The sequence below is a fragment of the Bemisia tabaci genome, chromosome 9 (genome assembly GCF_918797505.1).
Source record: "Bemisia tabaci chromosome 9, PGI_BMITA_v3".
NCBI lineage: Eukaryota > Metazoa > Arthropoda > Insecta > Hemiptera > Aleyrodidae > Bemisia > Bemisia tabaci.
Genome location: NC_092801.1, coordinates 40,914,517 through 40,936,160, shown reverse-complemented (window position 1 = coordinate 40,936,160; position 21,644 = coordinate 40,914,517). Strand labels below are relative to the sequence as shown.

General features: G+C 39.2%; 1 protein-coding gene across 2 annotated transcripts; it reads right to left on the bottom strand.

Annotated features, from left to right (window-relative positions):
• Positions 1–11,796: 11,796 nt before the first annotated feature.
• On the bottom strand, positions 11,797–18,844 carry LOC109042067 (uncharacterized). Of its 2 annotated transcripts, XM_072304786.1 has the most exons (7): positions 18,664–18,844; positions 17,080–17,191; positions 15,656–15,894; positions 15,053–15,112; positions 13,625–13,987; positions 12,925–12,994; positions 11,797–11,887 (listed from the first exon to the last, which is right to left on the bottom strand). In XM_072304786.1, exons 1-7 carry the CDS (start codon positions 18,832–18,834, stop codon positions 11,859–11,861), a joined length of 1,044 nt encoding a protein of 347 aa, XP_072160887.1. In that variant the 5' UTR covers positions 18,835–18,844; the 3' UTR covers positions 11,797–11,858. The 2 variants fall into 2 exon arrangements, with proteins under 2 accessions (XP_072160887.1, XP_072160889.1); XM_072304788.1 differs by lacking the exon at positions 12,925–12,994.
• Positions 18,845–21,644: the final 2,800 nt, after the last annotated feature.

Below are 21,644 nucleotides of genomic sequence, written 5' to 3'. Positions count from 1 at the left end.
GCGTCGTCCAAGACGCTGCTCGGCTGCTCAAGTTTTCTCGTCAGAATCAGGTACGAATGTGTGGAAAATGAAGAAAAGAGAAGAAAATAGGTGAAACATAAAAGTTCTCATTTGTTAAAATCTAGATGTCCCCATTTTATTTGGATACTTGAGTCTCATTTTCATAAGGTTCGGTTTATCTACAAAACCCCGACTTCGTCCAAGGCCACTATAGCAATTTTGACGCAACTCGATCAACTAAGAATATGATTGTTAAAATCATTAGGACGAGTTTTTCTCCGCACGGAACACATCATGGATTTGACACATCCACAAATTTTTCTTTGCCAAATACTTTCCCGTACAATCCTTGAGAATGTTAGCTCTGCTTAATCATTACTATTACCATTTCTGCTAATCGCACCATTTGGTGCAGTCGCAGAGATGCTACCTTAGACGAACAGCAATACGCAACTCTAAATGTCTAAGTTAAACATAAAGATCCTTTGAGCATGATCTGTCTGTGCCAAGCGAAAGCTGAGTCGCCTGCAATTTTTTGTTTATGCAACGCGGACATCCTTGGAGTACGAATAGTTGTATCCAGGCGTTGTCATTAAAAATGCTGCAGCGCCTTCAATTTTGTCTGCCTTTCCTACTGGTAACGAATTATGTTTCGTCGTGATTGAAAGGGCAATTCGAGTACTTAATTAAATTGAAAAATTAAAGCACAAAAATGCGTATTATGTAGATAAGTGACTTTCTCTCGTACGATTCCCAGCGTTTTTAAGCCTGTTTTCCTGGAATTTTCTTTTATATAACTACCTAAGTTAGGAAAAACCAAGTCTTGAAAAAAATTGAAATTGTATTTAAGGAAGATTGATAACAGTTTGCAAGACTGGCTGTCTACTCAGCGGACTGGTTATTGAAATTGACAGACATAGCTATAAACAAAGAAGACAATAAGAAAATGGAGTGATCCTAATGGTTGGAACCAAAAGTTCAACCTACGGTTTTTCACTAGGTTAGGGTTCGTACTTCCGGACGAACCCTACAAAATATGAGTTCTATTTCCGGATTCTCCGTACCATGACTCCGTAGCCTGAGTTTGTCATTGCGGCAATTTTGTGGAAAAATTCGCTTCCGGAGACCGAAAATGTTCTTCTGGGTAGCGGGAGTCATCTTGCGGCAAGATAGCTATTTAGGGTTTGATTAAGGGACTGGTCAACACTGAAAAAAAAACTCGGGCCGTGGTAGCCGCACTTAAAGTGCTTATGTAGGCATACCCTCCGCGTTCAGCGGCTCAGAGGCCGGAAGTTTCGGGCGTAGCACCCGGAGAAGTCGAAGCTATGGCTCTAGCACCCGAACTTTCGGCCTCTAAGCCTGGAACTGACGGTATGTCTACATAGCCCGTAGCTTATTTTCAGTGAAGCGCGCGCGCTGCTGGTTGGCCGTAGAGTCCCTTTATACTGAGAGTCAAGACAATTAGAATCCATTTCTGATTGGTTCCCGTATTTTAGGCCTCCACAGTGTCACAAACGGGAATAAAGATTACATTTTCACCAATTGCAAAGATTATAATCTGGAATGGACCAGGGAATTACGGGTTCGGCAAGGAACAAACGGAATGAGAGGAGGAACGGAGAAAGGCATTTGAGAATGGGCCGATCAAAGATTACGAAAAACGTTCAATTTCTGTAATCTTTATTCCCGTTTGTGACATCCATGAGCCGAACTGTCTTGACTCTCAGTATAAAGGGACTCTAGTTGGCCGTAGGTCATCAAACCACAGAACCAGGTTTTCGAATACTTTCCATCGTAGATTTGTAACTCTGTCCATCGCGCCCAAAACGCGAGGCGACTCCACCCGCGGAAATTCGACTTACAACTGCGCCGTTCAAACACGACTTTGACCCATTTTTTTCCATGATTTTTTCCTTCCTTCGGGCGCGGCGAGGTGCAAGACGATGAAAACGAGAATCTTTTCTGGATCCTGAGAGCACACGCCGTGATCAGGTGCCGAACGGAACGACGAAATGTCAAGGTTCAGGAGATTCCAACGGCTTTGGCGGGTCTCTGTGAAGCGAGAACTGGTGCTCATTGTCAGTCCCGGCAGCGGCGGCTAGCCTTGAGATAGTGGATTTCGTGGCGGCCCGCGGCACGCCAACTTCTGTCTTCGGATCCGACTAATCTTATCATTCTTATCGGAAAAAGTAAACTTTGCAGACTTAGACTACTCCGACTCAAAGCTCACCGAAGAATTGGGAACCGAGCTACTCTGCCGCACTAAGGAACATTAGAGTACCTATATTGAGAGAGTATGGCCACTGGGGTTACCACCTCTGATTGGCTAAGCCATCTTAGGCTAAATGGAGCCCTTAGGACCCAAAAATGGCGGACGCCATAAATTAATGTAATGCAAAATGACTCAAAATGTAGTTTTCTTTGCTTATCGTAACGAGAAATTTACTCAAATGCACTATTGCGACATCTTTACATATTTTTAGGGCTAATCGTGTGCAATTTTTGAGAAAAATTATCTTAGATGTAGTAAGGTTGGCAGCAAGTGCGGTTGGTGATAACCGTCAAAAGTTGGCAATGACCTCCCTCCCATCCACAAAAACCAAAACAAAGCACCGCCATTTTTGGGTCCTAATCCTCGCCATGGGGCCCAGTGGCCATACTCTCTCAATATAGGTACTCTAAGGAACAACGCCGTATGAACCTTCTGGCATTGCCAATTTTCCCTCGATAAAACACGAATTTCCTGGTAAACTAACGAATATTTTTCTTCCAATGTTCAGATAATTTTGCTCGCAATTCCACCGAAAAGTCCTGAAAATTTCAAAGAAAAATATTCTCAAGTTTCCTCAAAAATGAACATTTTATCGAAGGAAATGAGGCAACTCTCGGATGTTCATACGGCGTTTTTCCTTAGCACGGCAGTATTATTCTTTTTCTCCACCCGTCCCCGATTTCTCCTAAGAAACGAAAAAGTTGCCACAGTCAGGGAAAAGCGGGTTATGTCAGGGAATATTAAAAATTCAGGGAAAACCTGGTAATGTTAGGGAAAATGACAGAAATGTCAGGGAAAAATTTTCAAGTCCGTGAATCGAAACCGTGAACCGAAATCGTAGATCCTAATTGCGAAGTGCGGTCAAGTTGATGAGCGGTATGGATGGATGTTGTCGTCCGTAAGTGACTCTTTCATCTGACAATGAGTAGAGTCCCTTTATACTGAGAGTCAAGACAATTCGGCTCATGGATGTCACAAACGGGAATAAAGATTACAGAAATTGAACGTTTTTCGTAATCTTTGATCGGCCCATTCTCAAACGCCTTTCTCCGTTCCTCCTCTCATTCCGTTTGTTCCTTGCCGAACCCGTAATTCCCTGGTCCATTCCAGATTATAATCTTTGCAATCGGTGAAAATGTAATCTTTATTCCCGTTTGTGACACTGTGGAGGCCTAAAATACGGGAACCAATCAGAAATGGATTCAAATTGTCTTGACTCTCAGTATAAAGGGACTCTAACAATGAGCAGGGCCTGTGCTCTGTTCCGTGTCCCCTAGAGTCCCTTTATACTGAGAGTCAAGACAATGTGAATCCATTTCTGATTGGTTCCCGTATTTTAGGCCTTCACAGTGTCACAAACGGGAATAAAGATTACAGTTTCACCGATTGCAAAGATTATAATCTGGAATGGACCGGGGAATTACGGGTTCGGCAAGGAACAAACGGAATGAGGGAAGGAACGAAGAAAGGAATTCGAGAATGGGCCGATCAAAGATTACGAAAAACGTTCAATTTCTGTAATCTTTATTCCCGTTTGTGACTCCATGAGGGGTGTTGTCTTGACTCTCAGTATAAAGGGACTCTAGTCGTCCGTAAGTGACTCTTTGATCTGAGAATGAGCAGGGCCTGTGCTCTGTTCCGTGTCCCCGATGTTCCGTTACCGTGGGCATCGCGCGCGTCGGGCGTCGCCTCGGCGGCGTCGGCGTCGGGACGCCAGGAGCGCCGTTTCGGATTCGGGAGCCGAAGCGTCGGTATCTTGTTTCGTCGGACGGAAGCGCCCGCAACGGTCCAGTTATTACCCGACTGTCGTCGCTGCTACGCGGATGGTGACGCTCACTTTCGGCGCTCGTCATTAGATCTAATCGAATAAATTCGGGAACCCGAACAACCTTCCCGGAGAAACGTTGCCAGATCCCAAAAATCCAGTCTGTAACAGAGGTGGGACTACATTTTGCCACACGGGACTACTATGCTGCCGCACTAAGAAAAAACGCTGTATGAACCTTTAGGCGTTGCCAAATCTCCCTTGATAAACCCCGAATTTCCTTGTAAAGTTAGGAATATTTTTCTCCCAATTTTTCAGATAATATTGCACGCAATTTTACCTAAAGTTCCTGAAAATTTCAAGGAAAAATATCCAAAGCTCTCTTCAAAAATAAACATTTTATCGAAGGAAATTTGGCAACTCTCGAATGTTCATACGGCGTTCTTTCTTTAGCACGGCAGTATGGATCGTATTCATTACATCGAACTCGTGAGATTGTATCGATATCAATCGGTTCAATATGTAAACACAAAGCGAATTTTCGCGATCGAATGTCATTCACCGTTGAATGATATTCGACTTCTTCGTTGGTCTCACCGGAACCCTTTGAAATCCATCAATTTGAAATTTCGAAATCACCTCGGGACTTGAATTCGATTTTTGAATTGATGTAATCGATGTCAGAAACTTCATCTTTCACCAGAATTTTTGTTTAGTCGTTTTTCCCTGTTGTTAGATTTTGTCAATTCGAGTCTGCTGTGTTTGCATTTTGCTGCGTTAGTGTTTCGTGTTTTATTATTTTCTTCTTAATTTCGTTTAAAAAGAAAATCTGAACTCTAATTGGCTCCTGCTTTCACCGATCATCGGCATCACGCAGCGTTTATCAATTCGTTTGATGAATGAAATTCAATCGAATTCGATTTGAGTACAGTTCTCGGTGACCCATTACTAGCTCATCCGAAAAAAACACTCATGTGAAAAGGGAAACATATGGAACTTACGTTGTTTCTGAACTGAGCCAGGAATTTTAGTTCCCAATCGCAAAATGCGGTCCAATTCACCTACCTGACTTGTGCTTCCGACGCCAAGTTGTTTTTCCCTGCTGTACGGGTCCTCCAGTCGTGTCAACTCGGCTGCAGTTGCATTTTCCTCATAGATCGCATTCGATACATCGATCAGATGAGATTGTATCGATATCGATTGGTTCAACATGTAAACATAACCTCAAAAGTCAGTTCAGGACTCTGAAAGAACGGGTCTTTTTAAAAAATTTGTTATTTTTTTGGGTACCGAATGGCAATGAAAAGTGAAATTGTTAGGAATTTTCTCCTTTTCAGTTTTTACAACTTAAATCCGGCCATTTTTGTTTGAGGTAGTGTTCTATTGTTTTGAACCGAACGATACATCGAACATCCTTTTCAAATCATCGAAACGAAGAGTCGGCTTGACGGATGCACTCGGAGGACGACCTTGGAAGGACGTCGAGGGGGGGGGGGGGGGTTGCCGTGCGGTGCGGGAAGGAACGAAAGATCAATTTTGACCCAATTGGTGCACTGGTGTGTGTGCACGGTGCAGCGCCTATTGCCTATCGCCGATTGCCCAGCGCCTTCGCCCGCATCCCATCACGACAATCAAAGTCGACACGAAACGCCGCGCCGCGCCACCCGGTTACGTAAAACGCTCCGACGCCGCAGCGTTGCCGCATCCCCTCTAATTGGGAAATATCAGACATGTCAGCGATCCGGCAACGCTGGAGCTCTTGCATGCCTTAGGGATTTGCGATTTAAAGCGCGTTTATTAATGTGATTCGTCAAGCTCAAGTGACGTGGTCAAAGTAGCATGAGATTTATCACATCGATTAGGTAAATAATCTCGGCAGATTATGAATTTTTAGCAAAAAAAAGGACGGTTGGCCCTGAACCATAGCCTGAAGAATCCCAAACATCGGTAAAATTCAGAGAAATGAAAGCAGAATAGCGTTAGGAAAAAAACCTCGCATTTGATGCCGAAATCGATCGCTGAATCGAATGCGAGGTTTTTTCCTGACAGTATTCCGCTTTCATTACTCCGAATGTTGCCGATTTTTGGTTTTAGAATGATTCTTTAGGCTAAGGTGCAGGGGCTATCGTCCTTATTTATGCTCAAAATTCAAAATCTGCCGAGATTTTTTACCTAATCGATTCGATATATCGCATGCCACTGTGACATTGCATTCGAGAGTCCTCAAATTTCCGATGATAAAACACGCATTTTTGACGACATTCACGCACGTTTTCCCCTGAAATTTTCCGATATTTTAGATTAAATTGCGTGCAAAATTGTCTGAAAATTTTTGGGAAACATATTCACAATTTTCCTAATAAATTCGGTTTTTATCGAAGGAGACCTGGCAACGTCTGACGCCTCATACGGCGTTCTTCCTTAGCACGGCAGTCTTGGCCTCTTCGGCATTCGAACCAGCTCAAAAAATAGATCATTCGATCGCGAAAATTCGCCCAATCTGCATCGACCAAAAATCTCCACCACCAATGGGGTCAAGGCAGCCTCACAGTAGCCTATTATAGCTGAGGAAGTGGGAAATGTATCCCCAGGTGTCCATAATCTCTCTTTGGAGGTACTTGAGACCGAGCTCGGACTTTATAACTCAATTTAAAAATTTCTGCGGGTCGTCTCGCCGAACCATTAACGACAGTTTTTCTTCGCGATAAAAAGAGCAGGAATAAAAAGTTCGCGAAGCGTCGGAAAATCAACCGCCGTGTTTCGCTCGGAAGCGCGAAACAATTTTTATTGACCGTATTCGATAGTAGTTCGATGTATCGTTTGGCTCAAAACAATAGAACATTCCCTAAAACCAAAATTTTTTGATTAAACTGAAAATGACAAAATTCCTAACAATTTCACTTTTCATTGTCATTCCGTATCCAAAAGAATAACGAATATATCAAAAAAGACCCGTTCCCTCAGATTTCTAAATTGACTTTTAAGGATATGTTTATACGTTGAACCAATCGATATCGATACAATCTCACCTGTTCGATGTATCGAATACGATCAATCGAGCGTTTAATAATGAATCGCGACCTAAATCGTCATTCAAGCTCCGCGAGACTGGTAATTTTCGGACGGTAGGTAATTTTCTCAGAGCAATTCATTCACGTGTAACTTATTTTTATCGAAAAATTGCGGGCTTCACACCTGACCACAAACGTAATACAGGGTTGCTACAGTCAGGGAATTTCAAAAAGTCAGGGAAAATTACGAAAATGTGAGGGTTAACTGGGAAATGTCAGGGAAAATGACGAAAATGTCAGGAAAAATATGTTAAATCAGCTTTACTTGCTTTCTTGAGTGGGTTTGAGGTTTCGAACAACAAATTTTGCCTGAAAACTATTTTCAATTAAATCTTCTTAACCACTTGTTATAACTTCAATTGCCAGGGAACAGGGAAACAGTGTCAGAGAAATCAGGGATATGTCAGGGAATTTCATTTTCTAAATTCTGTGGCAACCCTGGTAACATCAGAAACGGTGAAAGAACGTCGTAACTCTGACTTTACCTCACTGCCGGTTCGCCTTCAGTTTGAAGTGTAGGCAACCCGAGCTCTCGAGTGGCCGAATAGTGGTATCACTCAGATATGACACAAATCGATGACGGTGAAACTGCAAAATTGCGTATCTCGGGTTTCGGCGTTGCATTTCCTGTCGTACTTTATTTTCTACATGAAAAACTACAAATCGCAATTCCTCGTTGAAATGTCGGTAATTTTTCGTCTCTTTGCGAAGAATATTCCGTTAGAATGTTCCGTCCGAAGAATATAACCGTTCGATTCAGAAACTGAGGACATTTTTGTGCTCAGCTCACTTCATTCATTAACGAAATTCATCAAATTTTCAAATACCTGGAAATTCTTCATTGTGATCTCACTCGGCATTTGAACCTGAGTTTTGGGGAATATGTATACGCAGGGTGTCTATAAGTCCGGAAATAGTACTGATTTTTAAGGGCGGTCCAGAAGTACTGAAAAAGTGCGGAATTTTAGCAGGAAGGTCCGGAATTTTTTAAATTTTGTCGCACTTTGAGCGAGAAATTCAAAATTTTGAAATTTTTCGGATTTCGTCTTTGGGGGCACTGAAAAAGTACTGAATTTTTCTGTTGAGGAGGCACTGAATTTCTTGGGCCGAATGTACTAAAAAAGTACTTTGGAAGTACTGATTTTTGGCCATCCTGTTCTAGTAGACACCCTGAACGCTAAGAGCCCATTTATGCACGCGATTTTTGTCGCCGTGTCGCCGGCGACAACGAATCGCGCGATTTCAAACTACACGGGAGGCTATGGAGCCCTTTATGCAAGCGACAGCAAATCGCGGCGGCAAAACTGCCGCGGCGATTTCTAGATCATGTCGCTTGTAGTTAGAAACCGCCCGGCGATTTCCTGCCGCCCGCGGTTCTAGGTGGCGGTAGCCACTCCGGCCCAATCCTAAAAAACTCCCCCTAAAAATTTGACGACAAAAAAAAAAAAAAAAAAAAAAAAAAAAAAAAGACGGGTGGCTGCTGCCTAACTAGTTATACACGAAGAAACTCGATCGGGCTTTTCTGCACGGTGTGCGGCCCATTTAGCTCTCCTGCTAATTAAGTCGTAGAGTAAACCCCAAAAACCCTATAATATTTGGGTAGAGTATGCTCAGCTCTACTCGTAATGCCCTCGTTTTTTAATTTTAGTTAAATATTAAAAAAGTTATTAAGCTTTAACGACAAATTTTGGACCCCAAAACTTGACGATCGTTTTTGACGACATGGACCCCCAAATGATGACAATGATGGATTTGTTGAGCAGATACGGGGCCCGCGAAACGGTCGGCCGCGGGAGTGACCATCGCCTCGAGTCTGACGACCTACAGCTATAACCGTAGAAAAAAACCATATAAAACTATAGATATTTGGAATTTGTGGTTTACGATGCATCCTGCTTTTTTTTGCAGAATTGAAAGTAATGAGGTATAAGGGAGAACGATTGATAATTATGTCGGTTTATTGACGTTTCGATAGTGAACCTGTAGTCACGGCTGTGGAGGTAATGGTAGCATAAAACCCATTAAACTAGGTATAATTTAAATCTGTAGACTCCAAGGATCCAACCTTTGAAAAGTTTGCGGACTTATAATGGCGTACAAAAGAGAATTAATCGAAAGAAGTCGGGTCCGTCAATTCTTCACAAAAAATTTGAATTTGAAAACAACTCGTAGAACCGCGCGATGGATGGTGAGTGCCGACTCCAGAAACAGAATTTTAGGTTAGGTTGGAATTTTATGTCACTATGGTTAATCATTATTTTTTTTACTAAGAATGAGAAGCATAAATCGATGCGCGTTTCTATTTTATTACAGCCGAAAATAAGTGAATTCGCTTCTACGTATGTAATCTTTTTATGATTCCCGCACCCTTGTTTAAATTAGTTGGCAAGTTAAGTACTCAGACCGATCAGCCATATCTACCCAGCGGCACTAATCTTAGTGAACTCTTTAAGTGATTGTTTATGGATGATACATTATTATATCCCATTGAAGTAAGTCCTAGAGACTACCTCTCTTTACTCAAACTCAGGAATTGTTCCTAGCAGATCATTCTTTCTCTCATTACGATGAAGTCTATCGAGGTCTCAATCCATGGTGAATGAGGAGTCAACTGAAAGTCATTCTAATAAAATTGTTATCAGCCTACCTCCTCTTGATTTGACGTGTCTTCTCTCAGTGTATCATGCTACTGGTGCATAAGGCTTCAATGTTTTCGTAGACTTGTAATGCTTTACATTGGAAAACTGGCTAGCGCATTCACCCGTCAGCCAAAGTCATGTGTCTACTTAAAGAAGCTACGTTCACTCTGCTATTGCCCTTTGTTGCTCTGGTAAAATGAAACCAACTCAATGCCACAAAATCGAAGATACTTTGCTTCAAACATGATGAATGTGATTATTAGCAAGCCTCTTTGATTCTGTGTCAGAAGTTGATTGAATCGTCTAATTTGCCTGTATTTGGATAAAATTCTTCAAATCAACGTCTTTCATATTGACTTCTCCAGAAGGTATGTATCTATACTACTTTATTTCTAGGGATGAAGTTCCATTTCCACTTTCTCCTAAATCTTTGCTAGCAGCCGAACTCCTCTGGAGTTGATGTGTCTCTTCTTAGTGTATCATGCTGCTGGTGCAAGAAGTCTTAATGTTTTCATAGACTTGATGACCGGCACTGATTATAGCAAAAGCAGTGAAACACTATGTCTTATTCCCAGTCTACCAATGGCCTCTCTTCTAAGCATTCTTATGACACCCGGAATGCCATAAGTAGTAACCTTCCGGGGAGCTATCTTCGGAAGGGTCATACATTTTTTGAAAAACTGCCGAATTTTATGTGAAAACGGGAAAAGGAGAAATCAATTTTAAGGTAAAGCTTCACAGATATTTAGGACAGCTTGGGATCTATGACATTGATGGATTTTTTAGCCTCTTAGTAGCCTCAAGCCATTTTCGATTAATATTATTATATACTCGGAATGCTTTAAATTGGAAAACTGGTTTACACATTCACCCCTCAGTCAGGCGTACGTGTCTACTTAAAGAAGCTACATTTCACTCTGTTATTGCCCTTGGTTGTTCTGGTATAATGAAACCAACTCAATGCCACAAAATCGAAGATACTTGACTTCAAACATTACCGTTAATTTGAGATTATTAGAAAGCCTCTTCGATTCTGTGTCAGAAGTTGATTGAATCATCAAATTTGCCTGAGTTTGGATAAAATTCTTCAAATAAAGGTCTCTCATATTGACCTCTGCAGAAGGTAAGTATGTATCTATCTATACTGCTAATTCATGGGTTTAATAAAATTAAGAGCAAGATACCAATTCACTCCTGACCTCTTGATTGTCCAAGTCCTCGCACAACAGGATTACTCACTATGTGAGTGCAACAGGAAAGCAGCTGTTTTATTTTAACACTAAAAATAACTACAAGTATTGATTCTCTCTTATTCAATGCCAACTCTCTGCGACCAGAATTGGTGAATTAATATGATCTATAGTATTCGAGACTGCGGCAGCTAAAAAGTTTGGTCATTGCGAGTAAAATTTTTAGCTGCTGCAGCATTAGCATCTACTAACTATCTTCTTGGATAAAGAGAAAACTGCTCCCATTTCTGAGGATAATGGATGCCAGAGCTTGAAAGACATCTCTCATTATTATAAAACAGAAAATAAAGATTGATGACCTACTTACTTTGTCACTGTCTTGATGAGAGATAATAACATGCATTGAATGTTTGCCGGACTTGCTGGCTGCCTATACGCAGCGAAAATGATGGAACGCTACATAATTAACTTATCTGCATTGAGCTGTAGAATTTAGTTTGCATTCTAACATTAGCTTGATATAATCATAAGATAATTGTCACATGATGTAGGATATAAAAAAATCATTCTTAAGTATAGGTGTTGTTATAACTTTAAACTCGGTTTTACTGGCCTACCGTGCAAATGACACAACACAACGATATAGAAATGTCCTATCTTATCCTATAATACAAGAGGCTCCCATGTTGATGATTATCCGAGTCCTTTGCCTAAATAGTTCACCCACTTCGAAAGTTTATCCATCCAGGTGAGAAATCCTCTTGAAATCATCACCTCGTCATGATGAGAAAAGAAAAAAATATTTATTTATTTACTATCATTTTAGAAATAGAAAGTCATCAAATCAAAAAGACGAAGGTAAATTATATATATATTTTATTTATATGTTTATAAAAAATACATTAAAGAATATTTTAGAGATTAAACGAGAAGAATCATCTGCGAGCACCCTGGAACAAAAAAACATCACAAATAAAAACCTTAGTTAAATTATCAACAATACTTTTTTAAGAAAAGAGCAAGCGAAAATTTTTAGAAATTATCTATAAAGATCTAAAGAATATTTACAATGAGTATGTATAATTTCCAAAGCGATTTAATATCAAGCGTAGCTGAAGAATATATTCATACAACTAAAATACCCCAGGTCAAAATTTCCACCTGGAGGTTTTATGTTGCGATTGGATTGATCAAGATTCCACCACAAGAGACTAAAGAATAATCCAAAAAAGTATTCAAATAGACAGGTTCTAGGTGACGATACTCACCCGGGCCCAGCAAGGTAGAGCAGCTAATTATCAATGTTGTATCTCACTTTGTGAAATAGGAAAAAGTCAGTAAGTAGGTATGACTTACTTCCTTCACATCCGTACAACTGCCTTTTCACACCTAAATTACCTGTAGATCCCTACATTATCAGGCTTAATATGGAAGAGACATATTAGGGGAAGAAGGAGAAAGCTGTTTCCTAAAAATATAGGAAATGAAAAAAAATCGAAATAATACAACCAAACCAACAACTTACGAAGCGTGCGAATTAAGAGAATCAAGAAAATCCTTTAGAAAAATTGATGATGGGAGAAAATAAAACGCAGGCAATAAATTAATTACTAGTTAGCAAAGAAGCCACTCTGATATTATACAGCTCACCCCAGTTGGAATTCCATTGTATCTAGAACCAGTTGGAATCCACCGATATGCAAGATATTGATGAAGCCACTCTTGCTATATTATATATTTTAAACTAAACACCTCATCACTGCTACAACTCCAGGGTAAGCTAGAGGAAACTTGTGAAAAAGAGTCAAATCAAACGATCAAACAACCAACCAAGGGTTAAAAAATTGTGAACAAAAAGCAATTCACCAACTCAAAATGAAAAAAACGAAAATATTTACAGCATTAGCATTGCAAGCCTTTAACCCACTCCATTCATAATAAGAGTAATGCAAAGCCTGAAATCTTTACATCACTTTTTCTTACTTACGATGATATTGACTCGCAGAGTGTAGAATAGAATGAAAGACCCATTCTCCCGCCGGAATTTCTTTAGAAAGCTGGAATAAATTAAATTTGTTTGTAATTTTGCAACTGTTCACGCCCAGGTAATTGAAAAAATTCATGGCTGAGCTATTGATTGACACCAAAAATTGTAAGACGAAAAAGAGAGCCATAAATGCCAGAGTGCAAGTCTATTTCCGTGCTGTTCAAAACTAAAAATTGTCACCGTCGTGGCTGCTGCTTCTCTTCACCTGTTGCAAGGCCTTTTTCCTTTTCCTTGCAGTTTAATATTTTTTTTAATACAGCCTTTCCCTCAAAAAGGACTTTCATTCGAAAAGTATGATGCAGAAATTCAAGGGGGAAAAATTGCTTTATGAGTTGACACGATTGCCTAATCTTTTCTTCTCTCACGATCATATTTGCTTCTAAAAGCACCCAATTTTATTTCCTCTCTCAAATTCAGCTCACGTGACATCGTATGATGAATGGCAAGGGAAAAAACGTTTAGAAATGATGAAATTTAGAACCCCCCCCCCCTTGCAGGATGACAATACTTCCTCTACCCTAGGGGAGGGAGAAATTAAAAAATTCTTTCAAGTGTACCTACTCTGCAATAAAGAGTATTAATCAAATTGCTTCATCCATCATTGTGACAAAAAAAATATTAACGACAAAACTCAACTTACCTTCTTCCTCCTTTTGGCCTTAGAGACTTGGTCCCGTTTCTCTGCTTCTTCTTTCATCTTCTTCTCTTCTTCCTCTCTTGCTCTCTTCTCAGCTGCTTCTTCCTTCATCTTCTTCTCTTCTTCGTCTTTTGCTCTCTTCTCAGCCGCTTCTTTCATGGTCTTCCTTTCTTCTTCTTCTTTGGCTTTTTTCTCAGCTGCTTCTTTCATGGTCTTCCTTTCTTCTTCCTGACGCGCTCTTTCAACTTCCCTTCTCTTTCTCTCCTGCCTCTCTCTTTCCTTCCTATCTCTCTCTTTCCTATCTCTCTCTCTCCTTTCTCTTTCTGTTCTCTCTCTGTCCAGTCTCTCTTTTTCGGCCTTCCTCTCCTGCAAACAAGAAAACTGTAAAGTTAAAAATTTAATTGATGACGCCTTTTCCTCTCTGATAACAGATAAAATATGATTCATACTTAATTAGTGATTGCCAATCCCAGTCAGATCAAAGTTCTTCCCTGTTAAACTTTATACTGTATCTTGCATTCAATTTGCCATTGCAAGGATTCTTTCCAGTTCCATTAATCAAAATAAAAAGAACACCCATATAATACCGCCGTGCTAAGGAAGAACGCCATATGAACATTCGAGAGTTGCCAAATTTCCTTAGATAAAATGTTTATTTTTCAGGCAATATATATCCTTAAAATTTTCAGGAACTTAAGATGAAATTGCGAACAAAATTATCCAGAAAATTGGAAGAAAAACAGTCCTATGTTTACCAGAAAATTCGTGTTTCAGCAAACGACATTTGGCAACGCCTGAAGGTTCATACAGCGTTTTTCCTTACCACGGCAGAATAAGATCAATGTTTTTCTTCTAAAATTCGTCTGTTTTGAAGTACTTTCTATAATCAAATAAAAAGAACACCCATATAATACCGCCGTGCTAAGGAAGAACGCCATATGAACATTTGAGAGTTGCCAAATTTCCTTCGATAAAATGTTTATTTTTCAGGCAATATATATCCTTAAAATTTTCAGGAACTTAAGATGAAATTGCGAACAAAATTATCCAGAAAATTGGAAGAAAAACAGTCCTATGTTTACCAGAAAATTCGTGTTTCAGCAAACGACATTTGGCAACGCCTGAAGGTTCATACAGCGTTTTTCCTTACCACGGCAGAATAAGATCAATGTTTTTCTTCTAAAATTCGTCTGTTTTGAAGTACTTTCTACTAACGGCTTCTAAAATTTTTAAGTATCTTCTACAAAAGCTGTTAGATTATTTTGAAAACACACATTTGGACATTTATGCTCAAATGAACCATGTACGAGAGTATGTAACCACTCGGAATCAGGAACTACCTACTTTTGTTTTATGCCTCAGTCGCCTACCTTCTTTACCTCATTCCTACATATTTTTTGCACCTAAAAACTATGCAGTTATGACTCTTACCTCTGCCCAAAGAGCTCTAAACTCTTCTTTAACAACATCTCTTAATGATGTAGCGTCATTCTGAAAAAAAAAAACAAAAAAGATAGAGATTAAAATAACAGTTATTTTCAAAAATACAGTTAAGATAAAAATCGGAGTCCAACATTCCTTCATTCTTGCTAATTTGAAGGTGGGACTTGGTGCTCTTCTAGAATTAAGTATTATTTGTCATTACTGCTGAAGAACCAATTTTCAAAAACCAATCATGAAATTTCCATCACTTACTCTCATTGTGGATTGCTGCCTTGCCACACATGTAAAAAAATCCATACTGGGCTGTTTGGAAGAAGCATATTGTACTTAACGTAACTTATCACCCAAGTTACTCATATTGTTATGTAGAGTTTCCGCCTCTTAAGAGGGTAATTTACTCTTTCTCTCTCTCTGATCCCACCCCTACTTCCCCTTGCATATAGACTTTCTGATTTTCTTATATTTGCCTACATACAGTAGTATTCAGAACGTTCCATTGAATTTAATTTAATAATTATTTACTGATAGAAGAGAAATCAAACAGACGAGTGTGGAAATAGAATAATTATGTTACATCTCATTTGAAGTTACCTGCATGGTCTTCTGTGATTCATGAGGCTTTGGCCATCCTTGACCTCCCCAGGCGGGGGGCCCTGCCCAGCTTGGGCTTGCTCCATATTGGCTTCCTCCATATAATTGATAGGTTGATGGATATCCAGGAGGTGGGGGTGCTACCTGGCTTGCCCCATAAATTGCTGGTGGTGGGGGAGGTGGCGGGGCAACATGACCCACTATTTCATTGATGATTACTTCATCTGATTTCCCATTTACTGAAACATAATATCACATGTAAAAAACATGAGGATCTATTTGGTAAAAGGAGAGAAATTAATTACTTCCATTAACCTCAGACTTTCAATAGATAGTATCAGACTTCCAATAGATAGTATCAGACTTTCAATAGATAGTATCAGACTTTCAATGGATAGTATCAAATGCAATATAAGTGCCATAAAGTAGTTCTTATTAAATTGTAAATTGAAACCCTTCCTTATTCAATAAAAAAAGTATGACTCAATTTTGCAACATGGAACTACAATGTTTGGCTCATCCATAGAAACACTTTAATGCGAAAGAAAATTAATGGTGCATAATCCATTTCAGAACTATGCCTAAAATTTTAGTTTCTACTTTCAAAATGAAGTCCAATTCAAACTCAGCTGATGGGTGTGGTGATCTCAATAGGGAGTACCATGTAAATAGACCAAAACTTCATAAAAATGATGAAATTTTAATTTTTTAAATTTTGTTTTCTTTTATGGATCACAATACTTTCTCTACATGCAAGGGGAGCGAGAAAATAATAAATAGATCAAAAATTCATGATGGGAAAAATTCATCAGCGCACCTGTCATGAATTGGCCATTGAATTTTCGTTAAATAAAAAAACTATAAACCTAAATTTCATTTCACCTACAAACACACACACCGTGGTAATGCTACCGAACTGAGGAAGAACGCTGCATGAGTCTCAAGCATTGCCAAGTTTCATCCAATAAAATACTAATTTTCAGGGAAATTTGTAAATATTTTTCTTCCAATTCTTGTGACAATTTAATTTAATACATATAAATGGTCCAATCTAAATTAATACCTGAAAAGTTCAAGAGAAAATATTTGTGACACTCAAAAAAAAAAAAAAAAAAAATTTCATCGGAAGGATTTAGTAACCTATTGAATGTTCAATTAGCGTTTTTCCTTACTACAGCAGCCTCCAGCAAAATAAATACAGAGTTTTCTATCATGTCATTGGGAAGGAATGGTAAATCCAACACCTCTTTTGACGGTGATAATTCATTTGCCTTAACCTCCGTTTTCTAGTAAGCTGCATTGTATTAAAAACCCCATTTTTGAAATAAAGCTCCCATCATTGGGAAAAAAATTGAATCAAGGGCAACTGCCCTCATCAAACATTTTCTTCTCTGAAAATCTATGAATGGTTTAATGTTACTCACATATTAGGCTAGTAATTATTGCATATGTTACATGTTTCTTTGTAACTTTGTGTTCGCTCAGCCGGTTTTGAATGAGCGAAACTCTCGCTGAGTGGATATCGCCTGGTGAATTCTGGAAAAAGAAACAGAAAAACAAATAAAGTGGTTCATCATTAATCACTTACAATGTATATATTATTATTCCCTATGTTTCTTCAAATATTATGTTTTACTAGAAACTTTTGCATCAAATCCAACAGATAAATAATTATATTGCCATCCACACCTTCCAGAAGAAAACATTGACAAAAATCTTATCAAAATAGAACACCATATAACACAAATTCATTTACTAACTAAACAGCCAAATGTTGAATAATCCACTTTGGGTTCAACGTGCTGATTGTCTAATAACTCATACAACATGACAATGCTGTCCAGGGCAGTACGAAAAAAATTACTTGAACTACACTTTCTTTAAAGACTTGTGAAAAGTTGTGGCTGAATTCACAGGATATAGGAGCATGGATCAATCATCATTGTGGCCCTGAGAAGCATGGAAATCGAAGCATATCATGGCTCCTGTGTAAACCGCAAATCTCCCCAATTTAGAGGCGTCTGGAGACACCAAAATCATCAGAATCAGTGACTGCGTTTACTCTTAATGCCTGTGAAATACAACTCAATTCTCAGAATGAGGGAGTTGTGTGTTTTAGACTTTTCTCAGAGGTAGCTACCACCACCCATGATAAGCCATGTCTCTGAAATGATGATTAAGTTAAAAGGCACAAGACCAGGTCAGACGGTAAAATGTTAAAATTAAAATCACTCTCCTTACTCCGATGAGGCACATCCCTGATGATGACCAGACTATGTCGAAATGCGTTGGAAATTAATAATATTTATCAGACCAGTGGGTATGATTTTCATTATGCCTCCAAAAGTTCTAGACTTGCTTGATCAATTTCATAAGGGAGATGGCTGGGACTCTCCTATTATGGGGATGGACAGGGACACTTTGTGGAGGAGTTTCAAACCCTATCTCTTCATTACGTTCACTTAAATTCCAAGATACGAGCAAGCACTGCCAAACTCAGCCAGCAGCCTGATGGTAGAAATTTTTTGATTTTGGAATGACATAGATGACATAGGTTAATAGGCAGAGCGTGATTCGTCGGCTATGTCTTAACGCTGCTGAGTCGTGCCTTTGTTAGGTTGAATGGATGATATTCTGTCGGAAACTTAAGAGGTGCCGTTAGCTTGTCATGAGTTCAACCTGACATAGGCACGACAAAGCAGCAATAAGACACAGCAGACCAATCACGCTTTGACTGTCGTGAGTTCAACCTGACATAGGCACGACAAAGCAGCAATAAGACACAGCAGACCAATCTCACTTTGACTGTCATCTATATTGTCCCAACAAACAAAAAATATAAACTATCAAGCTGCAGTCCAAGCCATGTGTTCAGACGTTCAGACAGCCAAAGGCTGAAAGGGTGACTAGGGTTCATTTAATCATGTATTTCAGCAAGGGTTCTGCAAATTGAATCCGATTGTTGAATGTATTGTTAAAAATGAGAAAGAATGAGACATGATACTTACTTTAGGAATTAAATCTTCAAAATTGACTTTCTTCATTTTGATAACGGACAAACGATGAAATATTGAAGTTGTTCCTTCTTCCTTAAAAGCGCGGTAAACGGAACCACTAACAATGAACAAGTGAACAAAACAAAACAAGTGAACTTCCACTTCTTCTTCTTCGATTTTCATGTTGTCTTATTCGTCCGCCGGAGAGCGCATGAGTTGCGACCCCTGTCGACTCATTATGTATGTGCATACTCTACTCATAACGGATAAACTGGATAGTCAATCTAATTCCTGATTGGCTCCAGTGGCAGTTGCTTACTCCTAAGTGGATGTGATGATGTCTCATCTCACATATTTTCAAATCTAGTCCGTGAGGGAATGGACCATGGCCTCGGAACAAATGGTACGACAGGGAAATGAACTGAATAATGAGGCGGAATGTAGGAATGAAAGAAAACCTAACCTAAGCCTACAAGACGAGACCCGTAAATCAAAATAATTATTTTGTATACTTCTGTTTGGATGCAAATTTTGATTGATTAAAATTCTCTCGAAACGCTTGTTTTTTCTCGTCCAATATTTCTCTATTCTTTCTTTTCTAAATTTACTAATACCACCTAACATAAATTAACTTGAGACCTCAAATACTTCAATATTTCAGTCGTCTTGTGAAATCTCTTAGTTCTCCGTGTGTTATCGTGCCATTGTTCTACTATTATTTCTTCCAACTCATTATTGTTTATTTCTGTAGTGAGGAAAAATATCCCTTGGTTAATATATTTCATTCAATGCGGAAATTCGTAGTTGCGGCACGATTGGACTATCATTTTTGAACCGAATTTTGTTTGCACCATTGTAAGTTAGGCTTTACGCTTCTTCCACTAATTAGCTACAGTAGCATAAGCTGAGTTATAGTTATACATACACTCTTTATGCCAAAATCTGTACTAGTTTAATTTGATTTTTACATTACACTCTTTACACAGACTATCTGCAGTAGCGTAACCTGAGTTGTACACTCTTCATGCCAAAATCTGCACTTGTGTAACTTGAGTTTTACATTATTTGCACTAATTAGCTACAGTAGCATAAGCTGAGTTATAGTTATACGTACACTCTTTATGCCAAAATCTGTACTAGTTTAATTTGATTTTTACATTACACTCTTTACACAGACAATCTGCAGTAGCATAACCTGAGTTGTACACTCTTTATGCCAAAATCTGCACTTGTGTAACTTGAGTTTTACGTTATTTGCACAAATTAGCTACAGTAGCATAAGCTGAGTTATACACTCTTTATGCCAAAATCTGTACTAGTTTAATTTGATTTTTACGCTCTTTACGCAAGCAATTTGCAGTAGCATAAGCTGAGTTTTACCTCTCTATGCCAAAATCTGCACTTGTGTAAGTTGAGTCTTACGTTATTTGCACAAATTAGCTACAGTAGCATAAGCTGAGTTATACACTCTTTATGCCAAAATCTGTACTAGTTTAATTTGATTTTTACGCTCTATACGCAAGCAATTTGCAGTAGCATAAGCTGAGTTTTACCTCTTTGTGCCAAAATCTGCACTTGTGTAAGTTGAGTTTTACGTTATTTGCACAAATTAGCTATAGTAGCATAAGCTGAGTTATACACTCTTTATGCCAAAATCTGTAGGTACTAGTTTAATTTGATTTTAACGCTCTTTACACAGACAATCTACAGTAGCACAACCTGAGTTATACGCTCTTTACCCAAGCAATTTGCAGTATCATAAGCTGAGTCTCACTCTTCATGGTAGGATTGCTCAAGTGCACTTACACGAATCGCAGAATTATAATCTGCAGAATTTGATTACATCATGGTATCGAAAATCCAAAAGCGGAAGTTTAAGCAGAGGGAAATTTACAAATCTAGAAATTTAAAAGTTCATGGAGTTACAACCTCAACATCACTCCCGATTGACACAACAGAAGAAGCCCCAAGGTGTTCTAATCATACCTCGCAAAAATTTATCTCCAAACTGTCCAAAGTTGATCGAAAACGACAACAAAATAAGGCGTATTTTCAGAAGCGTCTTCAAAGTAAGAATGATATCAATTCCATCTCCAATCTACACTTAAGTGCCAAAGGAAGTGGTGCTGGTACTCCTGAAATGTCAGTTTGTATCTCAGGTGCAAGCCATGTTGTTGACAGTGAGGAGCTTAGGATAGCAGGTCTAGATGAACACTTATTTGGGCTTTCTCAGAAACAAAGCTTGCGACTGATGCAAGTGACTGATGGTGTAGGTGATTATTTGGTGGTTGAAAATGAAACCACGCATAGAGAGGCTCAGGTGCCTTTGCCGCTCAAAAGTGAGTCGTTGTTAGTCCATAACTCAATGTTTAACAGTGTTACAGTTGAAAATGGAAACAGAAATGTAGCGACTCATAATGCTGAGCGCTTGGTTGAGTTTTCCACTCAACAAGAACCGAAGCCAATTGAACTGAGAGGCTGCGACAAAAATTCCAGTGTGGAACAAACCATCACACCCCCAGAGCAACCAGTTCTTTATGTCAGTAGTGATGAATCCTCACCAGATGAGGCAGCTGTCAGCATTGTTACTGATGACATGGATAGCCAGTACTGTGCGACACTAAACGGTGAGCCCTCGTGCATGTTTTCAGTTCAACAAAATTTAAAGCTGATCAAACCTACCGATTCTGAAGAACGTTTCAGTACTCAAGAAAATGAGGCAAAATGTTTACTGGAGGAACCTCATGTTGAGAGTGACTTTAAATCTGTCCAGCTGACAGATGAAGTTTTGGTCATTGGAAGATCCGTGGCTGATAAATTTGGAAGGCATGGTATTTGCAACCTTTCAATCGCTAATCATAGTTCAGCGATGGTAAAAGAGCAAATAAATGTAACCAATTCAGCTTCTGTAGGCGAAAACGCCCATTTACCGAGGCGACGAACTCTGTTTCCTGCTGAGTCGACAGTTACACCGTATGATATCCAGGAGGATC

What these genes read in the sequence shown, in the direction of transcription:
- LOC109042067 (XM_072304786.1), bottom strand. Translation starts at nt 18,834, where the DNA reads ATGAAAATCGAAGAAGAAGAAGTGGAAGTTCACTTGTTTTGTTTTGTT. An exon ending in TTAGAGCTCTTTGGGCAGAG is followed by an intron (nt 13,988 to 15,052) that starts GTAAGAGTCATA and finishes TCTTGTTTGCAG; the next exon opens with GAGAGGAAGGCCGAAAAAGA. An exon ending in CTCTGCGAGTCAATATCATC is followed by an intron (nt 11,888 to 12,924) that starts GTAAGTAAGAAA and finishes TTTTTGTTCCAG; the next exon opens with GGTGCTCGCAGATGATTCTT.